The 13,261-nt window shown below is 40.8% G+C and overlaps 1 protein-coding gene across 1 annotated transcript in view; it reads left to right on the plus strand.

Annotated features, from left to right (window-relative positions):
* Positions 1-13,261, plus strand: part of NUP210 (nucleoporin 210) — an 82,567-nt gene that overhangs the window by 21,140 nt on the left and 48,166 nt on the right. The window contains exons 6-11 of the mRNA XM_060271458.1: positions 4,124-4,256; positions 4,810-4,966; positions 7,137-7,207; positions 7,915-8,021; positions 9,421-9,561; positions 12,873-13,010. Of these exons, the coding sequence (XP_060127441.1) occupies positions 4,124-4,256; positions 4,810-4,966; positions 7,137-7,207; positions 7,915-8,021; positions 9,421-9,561; positions 12,873-13,010 (747 nt within the window). The remainder of the gene's footprint in view (positions 1-4,123; positions 4,257-4,809; positions 4,967-7,136; positions 7,208-7,914; positions 8,022-9,420; positions 9,562-12,872; positions 13,011-13,261) is intronic.

Below are 13,261 nucleotides of genomic sequence, written 5' to 3' on the forward strand. Positions count from 1 at the left end.
AGTCTGGTGCTGCCTTCTCAATATTTTAAAGTTATTTTAGTCTAAGGTCAGTGAAATCTTCAAAGAGAAAGAAGTGGTGGAATGAAAACCACTTTCTGTTAACATTTTCCCAGTTTGTTTAATGGCATAGTTGAGCAGTTTTTATTCAGAATGGCTAGTTCAGTGGGACAGTGCTGCAGAATTCCCCTCCTGACACACCAGTGTTGCTGCTGCTTTCTTGGACTGTGTGTGGGGTGGGATAGGGCAGCAATAAGATTGCGGCTGTACAGGCCCACCAGTGGGAGTGCCAGATTGACCTGACCTCGCTCTCATTCTGTTTTGCACACTGGTGTCAAGGGAATAGATCCACAGTGTCATCCAGTGCAGCAAGAAACGGGAGTGGAGGGGGCCATGGGTCCCCACCCCGATCAATCAGCCAAGGCTGCCATGCGGCCTATAGCCGTGGCATGTGCTGCCCTCTTGGGCCTGGCACAGCACCAGCGGCAAGAAAAAATGGGAGCAGAGGGGGCCAAGTGCCCCCCTTCCCCATCCCGTTCTGCACACGCAAAGGCCGCCATGTGGCCTGAACGCTAGAGCGGGGGGGCATGCGGCCCCCCTCCCCGGGGCCAGTCACCAGTCGCCCAGGACAAGGCAGGCCGCCCTGTGGCCCGCCACCCGCTCAGACAAACCCGCAAGGAGGAAAGACCGCCATGCAGCCTAAGGATGGGGAAACCGACACCCAAAGCAAAAAAATGCCTTCCAAGAAACCTGGGGAGGGAAGGACCAAGGAAGCCCGTCGCCCCACCCCCTACACAGAAAAGCATAAGGACTTACCTTAAGCAGGTCTTCAACTGTCAGAAGGAACACATCCTGATCCTGGAAAAGAAAGACAAGTAAGAGTTGGCGGGGGATCAGGCCCTGTACATAGCAGCCATTGGCCTGCCAGGCAGGGGCGGGCCAAGCACTCAGCTACCTGGTGGGTGGCACCCGGCCAGGTGGCCCCACACGGGGTCGCAAACTCTGCCCACCTGTTGGGAGGGGGTGAGTGGGACTTGCACACTGGTGTCAAGAGAATAAGTCTACAGTATCATCCAGTCACAGCCCACCCATGAGGCACGGTGAGCCAACTGCCTCAGGCAGCAGGTTTCTCCAGGGTCACAGATCCTAATATAGTCCTCCCCCCTTGTTCCTGATGTAGAACTTCCCTGATCCCTTCTTTACTGGTGGGGAGAAGAGTGCCATTTTGGAGTCTTGGGCCAGCCCTGGTATCACCAGACCCCATCATTTGCAGCTCCTTTTTCCTAGCTGTCCAGAAGATCTCCAGTTAGGCTTGGCTTTTAAGTTTTCATTTCAGAATGAGAATTCTAGCTGAAAGAATGTGTCATATTAATTGCTTGCTTGTTAACACTGGATGTACCTCATTCACTGATTGCTTGAGTGCACATACATTTTCAGTGCTTGTAAAATTTAAAAGGCAATCATGCAGATTTGTGTATGGCAATATAACTAACCGTAGTATAACAATAAACAAACAGAATGTGATCTGATAAGGGCTTGACTGCTCTGTCAATACGTATTGATAGATGCTTACCACCATGCTAAGGTCCTTGTCTTAACTTTGTGCATAAGTTAGCACAAAGAATATGTTCATTGCATGATGTTCCTATTTTCCATTAATCCAGAGTATGGCCTTAGAAGAAGTTAACACAGTCATATTCATGTGAGAGTAGGCTGCCCTTTAGGTACCCAAAACCCCAGCTGCTTAAGTCTTTAAAAATCAAACTCATTACTTTTGACATCTACCTTGAAAGAAACTAGAAGCCCCTGCAAATCTATAAACACTGGCAGTGTTAAACCTGCTCCATAGGTCTCAGTTAATTACCTGGCCATTATTGAACTAGTTAACGTTTCTGAATACACCATGTTAGTTACCCCAATGAAGATAAATTTGAAAAAATCAGGTTCTCTCAAGAACACCTTCACTGGGGACATCAAAAATATGCTTTTCCCTTCTGAGACCTCGCAAGGAAAGGACTGAAAAGACACACACACATAAAGGCTGTGCACACATTCTGCCTTTAAAACTCATTCTTTCCCTCAAAGAATTGTGGGCAATGTCGTTTTTTAAGGGTCCTGGAAATTGTACCTCTGTGAGGAATAAGCTACATCTAGGGTTGCCAGACTCAATAGAGGACAGGACTTCTGTGCCTTTAATTGCCTTGCTCTCTTTTGAGTCTGGAAACCTTAAAGAGAAACCAGCAGACCCTTTGTTTAATTTCCAAGCAAAGGGTCTGCTGGTTTCTCTTTAAGGTTTCCAGACTCAAAAGAGAGCAGGGCAATTAAAGGCACAGAGGTCCTGTCCTCTATTGAGTCTGGCAACCATAACTGCCAGAATTCTTTGAGGGAGAGAATGTGCTTAAAAGGTAGAATGTGTACACAGTCATTATGTGTGTGTCTTCTAAACCTTTTTTTAAAAAAAGAAAAGAAGGAAAATTAACTTTTGAAATTACATAAAATGCAATTTATCTTTTTTTGCAAATCAACTCTTTGTTGTCATTTAAAGTTGGCATGTATCTTTTTCAAATAATTCTCCAGCATTTTTCTCCACACTTCTTCCTCTGCTTTCCTGGCTGAGCTGACTTGAGCAAGTACTGGTAGAACATTTTCACTAGAGATGTTAAGGAATCCCTTCTCACTGTGCTCTTTATAACTCACATGTGAGCTCAGAGAAAATTGAAAACCATACTTCATTCATCCACATGGCACTGCAGAATACCCACATGGCAATACAAAATACAGTTGCTTAAGTTAACTTGCTGCATTCTGTTTTCTCTGACAAGTTGACATTCATTTCTTCCCCCCAAAGCACCAAGAAAATACTTTCAAGAAAAAGTAATTATAACCACAGAATTGAATAATGTACATCTATTCTCAAAGGCAAAAACTAGACTTGGTACAAGAGATTTTTTTTCAACTGTTCAGGTAGATAACTTTTTTCTATTTTTTAAAAAACTAATGTTTTAAAAGACAGGCCACTGTACTGGGAAAAACACCACAACATGCATCGTCTCTGTTCCTCAGGCAGTGAGAACTTCCTGGGGGCAATGCTTACCCTGACTTGCTTTCCTTTGAAAGGGAAATCAATGGAGACATAAAGAGTTTATGTGCAAATATACAAGTTGAGCAAAGGCGGAGACAGACAGCAAAGCACTTGTCTATAGCAACAGATCCCCGAAAGAGGTAGCGCTAGAAGTTGCTTTTCAGAACTCAAAACTCTTCATTAGATTACATTATTCTTGGAGGGGGGGGTTATCTGACTCCATCAGAACCCTCAAGGAAGATACGACAGATCAGCTATTCAGGCCCATTAGCCGAAGCATTTGCCTGAAAAAGGATGCAGCTGGCACACCTGGCCTCTGTCTCCTGAGGATGTTAAGCCCTGTTAAAACTCTGCTGTCCAAACCCCCAAATTTAACACCAAGACATACAAATAGAGAATGGCCAAACTATTGAAGTTTTTTTTTAAAAAAAAACGAGAGAACTTATCCTTCAGCAGACTCCAGTAGAACTTTATACATTTTGCTATCTATAGAGATTTTGCTATGATGGTGGTGTCCACACAGTGGAAGCAGCATGGTTATTTATTATTGCTTAATTCCACAACAAGCCAGGTAATATGTACATTTTGCAAGGCCAACTGGACTCAGTTGTAGCCAGCTCCTGAGACCCCTGAAATCTTGCACCTTACAAACATTGGCAGAGCTATTAATTTGGGGATCTTTACTGGAGAAAATTGTGTGCTTGATAAGTCCTACTCAAGCAGACCCAATAAAATTCCTGAACCTGAATTGGCCATGTCTATTAACTTCATAGGTCTTCTGTAAGTAGTATTAGAAGGGTCTCTGCATACAGCCCACAAGCACATAACACTACTTAATTTGCTTATAACCCTTCTGAAAGGGCAATGGGACCAGCTGTTATTCCAAAACAAAATGAGTGCTTTTCTTGCTTTACATTTTCCAAGTTTGTTTTTCAGTGTGAAATCAAAACTTTACCATGAACCTAACTGCTTCTTTGGAAATCCCATTTGTGTGAGAGTTTTTAAACCTATATTCCCTCCCCCCCCTTCTTTTTTAACCTACAGAATGTACCTGCTGCTGAAGTCAGGTTGTTTATTTTGGAAAACATCATTCTGAATCCAGCTTATGATATCTACCTACTTGTAGGAATGTCAGTGCAATATAAAGTTCAGAAAATCAGACAGGGGAAGATTACAGGTTTGTCTTTTTGTTTTTTCAAACGTTGATATTTTGTATTCAGCCATTCTCATGAGAAAGACTGGAATGCAGATCTACCTGACAGAAATGATTACCACCCTTTATGTGTATCTATAGACCTGTACATATCCTCATTTAAGTCAAGAAGGGTGAGACTGTGAGTTGCAGTTCACTGAGCCAAATTTTGAGGCGTCATTTTAATATGCCATCTGGCAGACATTTCCTCCAAACTCTTGTGACAGGAAGGAAGGTTTCAGTTAGGCTACATCATATCAACCTGAGTGTATTCCTACAAATACTACGCTCTGTGTGTGTCTATACCAAAGAGCTCTCAGTAGCAGTATATGGAATTATACTTTTATCTGTTGCGTAAACCAGTTTTAGTGAGTATAAGGTATTTCCTTCACTTGATTTGAGTTGCTGCTTCAATCCATTTTTCTTTTTATTTATCATAACAAATTTATTGATGACTCGATATTTTACACTGGCAGGACTCCAAGGGTGACACCTTTTTGCTCTCATTACTTCTTGTGTCTTCTTCCTATATGTACAGAATTAATAATGCCTTCCGATCAGTATGAACTGCAGCTTCAGAACAAAACACTCAGCCCTGGGGGAGATCCAGCCTGGGCTGTTGCCAAGTTGGATCAGGAAACATCCAGAGTTACTGCATTGCAGCGGGGACAGATGAACATTGTACTTTGCCACAAAAATATCCTTTTTGAATAGTGTCCTACTGTTAGCCTTGAAGCTTGGTGAAATTATAGATTCTGGCTCACGCAGCAGTTGGAGAACTAGCCAGTAGACCTAGTTCACATGTCGTGCTGGATCAAACCTTGGATTAGCACGAATGCTGGAACATATAGGCTCCCAGATCATAGCTGTGTCATGATGAACTAATTCAAGTTTTGGCTTAGCATGTGGTCTGAACCAAGGTTTGTGGCTAAGCGGTTTCCAGGCTGACCACAAACTATAACCAAGGTTAGTTCAAACATTGGCTTAGCTCAGTACTTACAGCAGCATTAGGAATAGGGGGGTATCTTGTGCTTCTGTACAGTTGTGGCAGCTGCCGCTGCAATGGCCTGGAATCCTTTAAAAACATGGTAACTGAAACGGAAGCTGTGTGATCCAGACTTTGGGGGGGTTGTTTTTTCATGCATTGGTTACTTCAAGACTGGATTACTGCAATGCATTCTGGGTGGGACGTTCCTTGCACTTGATTTGGATGCTGCAGTTGTTGCAGAATCCTGCAGCACCATTGCTGTCAGAAGTGAAACCCTGATCTGTTACTGCGCCAAGTTCAAGGTGTTACTGTTATTATATAAAGCCCTTAACAACTTAACAGTTTACTTGTGGGGTTGCCTCACTCTGTATATGCCTACTCAACTGCTTCAATCTGTACCACTGACACTGTTATAGGTGGCATGTAATACTCGTTCTGCACTTGTAAGAAATTGGTATTTTAATATGGCAGCATTTCACTTTGGAATTCCTTGCCTGTTGACATCAGGCAGGTGCCTTCACTATACTCTTTTTGGCACCTGCTAAAACCATTTTTGTTTAGTCAAGCCTATTCAGAAATGCAGAATGTTGACATATGCTTATTGATTATTATTTTTTTAAAAAGTAGCCATTTTTAGTGATGATTGTATTTGTTTTATTACAATCAAGTGATATATAAACCCTGCAAAATAAATAAAACTTTTTTTTTTGCAGTGGTTAGGCAAAATGCAACATAGTGTATGGAACCATACAATCTTGAGTTGTTGCAAGTTGAGTATCAAGTCACCGGCTGCATTACCATATAATGCTAAACCATGGTTTAGTTTACAGGCATCCCCAACCTGCGGACCTCCAGATGTTTTGGCCTACAACTCCCATGATCCCTAGCCAACAGGACCAGTGGTCAGGGATGGTGGGAATTGTAGTCCAAAACATCTGGAGGGCCAAAGGTTGGGGGTGCCTGGTTTAGTACTACATGCATGTGCTATAGTGAGCTCATTTAAAGCACACAGAATGATTGAATTGCAGAGTTGGAAGCAACCCCAAGGGTCATCAAGTCCAACCCCCTGCAATGCAAGAATCTTTTTGCCCAACATGGGGCTTGAACCCATGACCATGACATTAAGAGTTTCATGTTCTACCAACTGAGCTATCCCATGAACTCCCTCGTCCTTCTCCTCATCCTGTGCAGCCAGGAAGATTTTATTGAAGATTAGTTTCATTTTTATGAAGGGCAGCATATCATGTTCTGTGCAGTGCTTTTTTTTCTTAAAAAAATGTTTAGGGGTACTCTCATTTTGACTCAAGAAAATCACCATTTTATAGAACAAATTGGGGGAAATAAATACAGTAGAGGAAATGGACAAAAGGCCACCATTGAGGGTAGCAATGGAACTGACGATTCACCGTGCTAGAGAAGAAACTAAAAAAAAAAAAATTCTTCTCCTGTCAGATTCACAAAATGTTTAGGGGTATGCAAACCCATGTGTCCCCCCAGGGGAAAAAAATGGTTCTATGAACTAGGAAACTGGTAAATTGCAAAGCAAACTAACTTCAGACTATGGGTTATGAAGCTGACTTGTTTATCTAATAAGAGTTTGACCCAGGAATCCTAGTTTACAACAAGGCAACAAAGTGAAACTGAACTCCAACTAAGTATTTTGCATGGCTGCCTGGGAGGAAGAGGGATGCCTGAGCCTGTTGCTTTGCTCAGGCTCACAGCAGCTCATGCATGCAGCATTAGATCACCGTATGCAAACATAGCCCACTGTGTGTTCTTTATGATGGCGTTATTCTCCTCATTAGTTTCAGTTAAAGAAGAAATTGTGTGCTGCTAAACTGTAACTGTACCAGAATCTCTTGACCTTGACAGTTTCCAAGCATTTCTATGAAAGGTGCTTCCAAATTACCAAATGGCACCATTTACGTTGTAGACCCTGGATACTTAGGTTAGTACTAGATGTTCAATCAAATGAATCTGTCAGTTTTGTCTTGTTAACTTTGGGGGGAAATAAATACTGTAACTTCTTTCTTCTAGCTATAATAACTTAATGTGTCCATTTATATTACAGTATGTTGATTTTTTAAAATATAATTCATATCTGTGGGTGACTGATGGGTGGCCTTTAAATTTGCATGGCCATAATTACAGCCTACTAGTTCATCTCATTTTCATTAGATTTGCAAATGTGTGAATGGTTAAACATTGTGCTTATCATACACAAAGCCATGAGCTTACTTGCCTCTTATTAATCTGTGGTTCCAAGCCCCTTCTCCACCTTTCTTCAAATGTCCTTTCCCTGTTTCCAAGCATTACTCTTGCCTTTGCTTGAAGTTCTTATGTTTCTAGCTATAACACACACACACACACACACACACACACACACACACACACACACACTGGGCATGTTGCAGATCAGGGAGCCTTTTGGGACTAACAGGTAAAGTAATAAATATTTACTTAATTGTTTTTCTACAGTCACAGAATGTGATTGTTGCTTATTTTTTATTGTGCCAAACTCTAGTGCCCTGGCTGAATATAAGAAGCCTCTTATCAACAGAATAAGAGTATTTTATTGAAAATATGATTCTGATAGCTCTTTATTAAATACGTATTTCTGTAGAGTATGATTTTCATTGCTTTCCTACTTTATAGGATTTTCAATTCATCCTGCTGATAGGTGGGTCTTGGAAACAGAGAGGCTCTATGAAATCACTGTTGATGTATATGATAAATCAAGTAATAAGGTGCACTTATCAGATGTAAGTGAAATATGGGCATACATTTTCTCTTAAATGTGTTTGTGTGTGTGTGTATTCTTATTCAGGCGTTTAATATTCATGGGGAAATGGGCTCACTTCATCCCAGTATGTGATGAGTGAGCAGCTTCAGCTTGAAGGAGGTCATTTCTGTATACATAGGGTTTCCTCTATGGAGAGGAGGGTGGTAACTCAAGAATAGTCCTTTTATGTGGTAGCTCCCTGTTTCTGGAATACTCTCCCCAGGGAGGCTCACCTGGTGCCTTCATTACATATCTTTAGGCATCAGGCAAAAACTTTTCTCCTCAAGCAGGTGTTTGGCTGATATCATTCCCAAAGTGTTGGGATGTTTTTGGTTTGTTTTTGTATTGTATTGTATTTTCTATTCTGAGTTTGTATTTTTATGTTGGATGAAGGCCTGTATACATTGTTGTTGTTGTTGTTGTTGTTAGTGGTTACCTTCAAGATGATAGTGATCATGTATCACCTAAGGCGAGCGCGAGTGGCTGGCATGCACATAGGCCTTGAGGGATAGGGCTAGCCCCATACATTCCCATTGACTCCTTCACATATCTGGTGCCCTTAATACCCCATGGGTACAGAATTATGGAATCTGGCTATTGTCGAATGGCATTTTAAGAAATTGTTGGATTTTGCTACCAGTTTAAATTAGGATTGAGGGAATGGGCTTCACTCTGGTGACTGAAAGCAGCAAAAAAATGTATTGAGCCTGCTGCCTTTCTTTTTTATCAAGTCAGGCTGATATTTTCCTTAACCCTATTTCTGTATCTATGACAGCAGGCTGGCATGCTTAGATTAAGTCAGTTAGGTTTACCTGTGTATGCCTGCCTACTATTAAAACACTAGAGCAGGGCAAGTAAAGCACCAAATATGAGTAGTAACATATAAAAACATTGGGTGGTTGGAACCATAACCAACATTAGACAAACAACTCAGAGCAGAGGCTCTGAGTTAATGGCAAGGGCTAGCTTAGGTCTCTTAATTTCATTGAGTCTACTCATGAGTAGAATTTAGCTGAGTAGAACAAAATTGGAAATACCATATACTGGTTTGGATTTGGAAATTTCTTGCATAAGGAGAAAAACTCTTCAGCTTTCACAAGGTAACCCTGCTAAATTGCTCTGATTTCCCTGTCCTGCTGCTGCTACCGCCACCACCTCCCATGCTCCAGCCCACAGCATTGCCAGAGATCCCCAGAATTCTGCAGAGAATGAACTGTATTCAGCCGAAGGAGTTAGGAAATCCCTGCTTTGTGAATGAAGTTCTGCTCAATCTTTCCTTGATCTATTCTATTATAGTATTTCTATGTCATATTTTGTGTTTTATTCAGAGTACATCCTCTTATGTCCAAGTAATTACACTCATCCTTTTTAAATTTCAGAATCTCAGAATTGATATTTCCTGGCCAAAAGCATACTTCAGGGTTCTTCAGTCCTCTCCAAATGGATCATATCATCATGTGAAAGCAATAAAGGAGGGACAAACCATTATAAGTGCTTCTTTAACATCCGTTGTAGATCAGGTATGTCTGCTGAAAGAGAAACATTTTGTCTTGCATTTGTTTAAAGTTGAAGCCTTGATCCTGAATGGTGTCTTAAGAGCAAATATGATACATCGAAGTTCAACATAGTTAAGGGGGAGTGGGAATTAACTTGTTTTAATAGAAACGGAGGACCCCTTACAACTATAAGCATATCTATTTGAAAATAAGTTCCATTGATTTCAGAAGAATTTCATTTCAAGTAATTGTCTTCGCAATTGCAAACTGGCTACATATCCCTAAATACATTAATTTGAAGCAACTCAGTTGGACATTTTCAATCACTGGGGCTTTTTTCTAAGTATTCAAGTAGTAAAGCTTTTTCTGAACTGTATTGTTTCATGCTATAGATATGGGTTGCTCAGCCATGATGAAAAAGCCCACTGTATACAAAGGAAAATAATGTGTTTGGGAGCTGACTAGGTTGCCTCTATTTGTTAACCTGACTCTTTTGTATATGCTTGAAGTTAGGGGCTTTCCCTCTCCTATCAGGGAGCATTCAAACATCCTAGGCAGGACAGTCCGGTAAAACCTTTACCAAACAATTAAGTGGAATGTTTTAATTGGGCTTCAATAATTTCCAAAACGCGAGGCTAAGCTGCAAAGCTAACTTCCTATAGACTGGCCCCATTTGCAAGTTTTGAAGCCCTTCCTGGTGTCTCATTTTACATCCTTAAGATATCAATGACTTTGCTTCTTTTCTTTCCATGGTTCATTTTACATATCATAAATCCCTGCATATTTTACAAAAAACTATACTATTCAGTATTCCATTATTATATCCATCAAAACTTGTTTACACTGTTGAATTTATCTTAATGCTGCCAGTGTTTTCAGCTGTATACAATTATTTCCCATTTATTCAATAAACGTTTTCCAGTCTTTTTTAAACATATGTTCTTCTTGTTCTCTTATTCTATATGTTAAGTCTGCAGGTTGTGCATATTCTGTCAACTTAAGTTGCCATTCTTCTTTAGTTGGGACATCGCTCGTTTTCCATTTTGGGGCTAACGAAACACGGGCTGCAGTGGTAGCATACATAGATAACCTTTTCTGACACCTGGGAATTTCAGTCTGAATTATCCCCAACAGAATGGACTCTGGGGTTTTTTTTGGGGGGGGGAGTACTTTAAAATATATTTTTTCAATAGTGTTGACAATTATTTCTTAACAATCTGACACCTGTTGGTCCTGAAGAGGCTGTAGAGGCAAGAGGCTTTTGCAGCTGCTCATGGAATGACGGAGGCCTGGCAAGTTTCTTCAGTGTTCAGTTATATGCTTCGCTGGCACCAAGGAGAGGGCAGGACTGTGAAGTTTTCTTCATACCTAGCCAACATGGGTATCAAAAAGGAAATGTTCCAATAATATAATTAAACCTGTAACATTCCTATAGTCCACTGGTGACTGAGTCCCTGCTATCAGTCTGGATGTGCAAAGTATCCCAAGGATGTAACACCATGCCAAAGTTTTGAGTGCCCCCATAACCAACATCATTGATTCCAGAATATCTTGTTAGCAACCTCCCACAGGAAATAAAGCAATGCTTCTGTGACTAATGAGAAGTTGCTGCTCAAGGCTGCAGATCTTGGCAGCCCTGGATAGTTGCAAGCTGATTTACTTGGGATAATTGTCTAGGGAATTGTTTCTTGACTTAGAATGTAATTGCCGGTATGGAGTTCAGAAAAACCTATTAATGGGAACAGATAAACAGCTTCTATTTTGAAATATACTTCTTTCTGGTTTAAAGTTTAGTGGATGTGGTCTTATCTAAGCATGGAAAGTGATGCATAGTTTAATAAGGAGACTGACTTACTTTATAATGCTGTTGTAAGGATTACAACTAGGTAACATATGTGAATTTAAAAGTGCTATTAAAGTGTTTATACTAATGTAGTGAGGAACGCGGGTGGCGCTGTGGGTTAAACCACTGAGCCTAGGGCTTGCTGATCAGAAGGTTGGCGGTTCGAATCCCTGCAATGGGGTGATCTCCCATTGCTTTGTCCCAGCTCCTGCCAACCTAGCAGTTCGAAAGCACGTCAAAGTGCAAGTAGATAAATAAGTACCGCTCCGGCAGGAAGGTAAACGGCGTTTCCGTGCGCTGCTCTGGTTTGCCAGAAGCGGCTTAGTCATTCTGGCCACATGACCCGGAAGCTGTACGCTGGCTCTCTCGGCCAGTAAAGCAAGATGAGCGCCGCAACCCCAGAGTCGTCCGTGACTGGACCTAATGGTCAGGGTCCCTTTACCTTTTACTAATGTAGTAGTAGTAGTAGTAGTAGTAGTAGTAGTAGAAAATACTAAGTGGTTTTTTCACAATTAACTTTATTGTAAGCAACGTGTCTTTGGTTAACAATAGTAATTGTTATATACTGTAAGCCATTGCTTTTTGGGGTAACTATAGAGCATATCCAACTGAGTTACTTAGAGTAGACCCAATGAAATCAATGGATGCAATATTCATTAATTTCACTGAATCTACTCTGAATATAACTAATGTCTTAATATTGGAAACAACCTTATGATCCTAACATTACTTGCTTGGAGTTGAATGGAAGCCCCCAGAATGTAGTAGGGCCTTTGGACCAGAACCCATATCTTCAGGTTATCAATATCATACATTTCTAATACATATATGTTGACACAAATGTGCTCTGCAACACAAATTAGAAGGCTACTCTCTGTATCAGCTTCTTAGCCCATGTATGTATTTTTATTACTACTACCGTGTTTCTCCGAAAATAAGCCATACCCTGAAAATAAGTCAAAGTGATAGGCAGTTTAACCTTGTAGGTTAAACTGTACCATACTTAATAATAATAATAATAATAATAAAAGACATCCCCTGAAAATAAGCCACCGTGGGTTTTTTTGTGGGTTTTTGAGGAAAAATAAATATAAGACGGTGTCTTATTTTTGGAGAAACACAGTATTAAAAGACACTACCGTACACCTTTCAGTAATATTCTCTGGGTAACTATAGATTAAAACAGTAAAACAGCTTAGCAAAATAATAATCAGCACGCAGTCTTTAAATGGGGAAAATAAAGAGGTCTTTTCCTGGTGCTGAAAGTACATTAAATTGAGTGCCAGCTGAGATTGCCACCTCTGTAGGGTAACTTCAGAGACAGGGAGACATGGAGAAGTGTCTCCAGTGTATGTGATGATGCAGGAGTTCATGAACATGTCAAAAATGAAATAAGCATCCCTAAGTTCCCCCCAGCATTTCATCTTTTTAAGATTCAGACAGATTTTGTCAAATAAACAAAGTTTAATTAGTGCATAATTTATTTTAATAGGATGGAGGTGTTCACACACTACCTGTTCCTGTACAGAATCAGCAAGAAGTAGACATTTATCTTCCCATTGCTCTTTCGCCAAGCATTTTGACGTTTCCATGGCAGCCGAAAGCTGGAGCCTATCAGTACACAATAAAGGTAAGTGCTGAAAGCCATCTAAATGCAGAAAACAGTCCGCCTCGCTATTGGGTACTTGATGACTCTATTGTACGTTATTAACTTTTGAGGCTGCAACCCTCTTTCTATTGGAAAATGGAATTTTGTTACTCTTCTGCTGCAATTGGACACCTGCTGTTTCCAGAACGGCATTTTGTTTTATGGCACACTTATGATTAAGGAGCCTTCCTTTTAAAGTAGGTATGATTGCAGAACATAACCTGTGGTGGTAG

The sequence above is a fragment of the Zootoca vivipara genome, chromosome 2, assembly GCF_963506605.1.
Source record: "Zootoca vivipara chromosome 2, rZooViv1.1, whole genome shotgun sequence".
NCBI classification, from domain to species: Eukaryota; Metazoa; Chordata; class Lepidosauria; order Squamata; family Lacertidae; genus Zootoca; species Zootoca vivipara.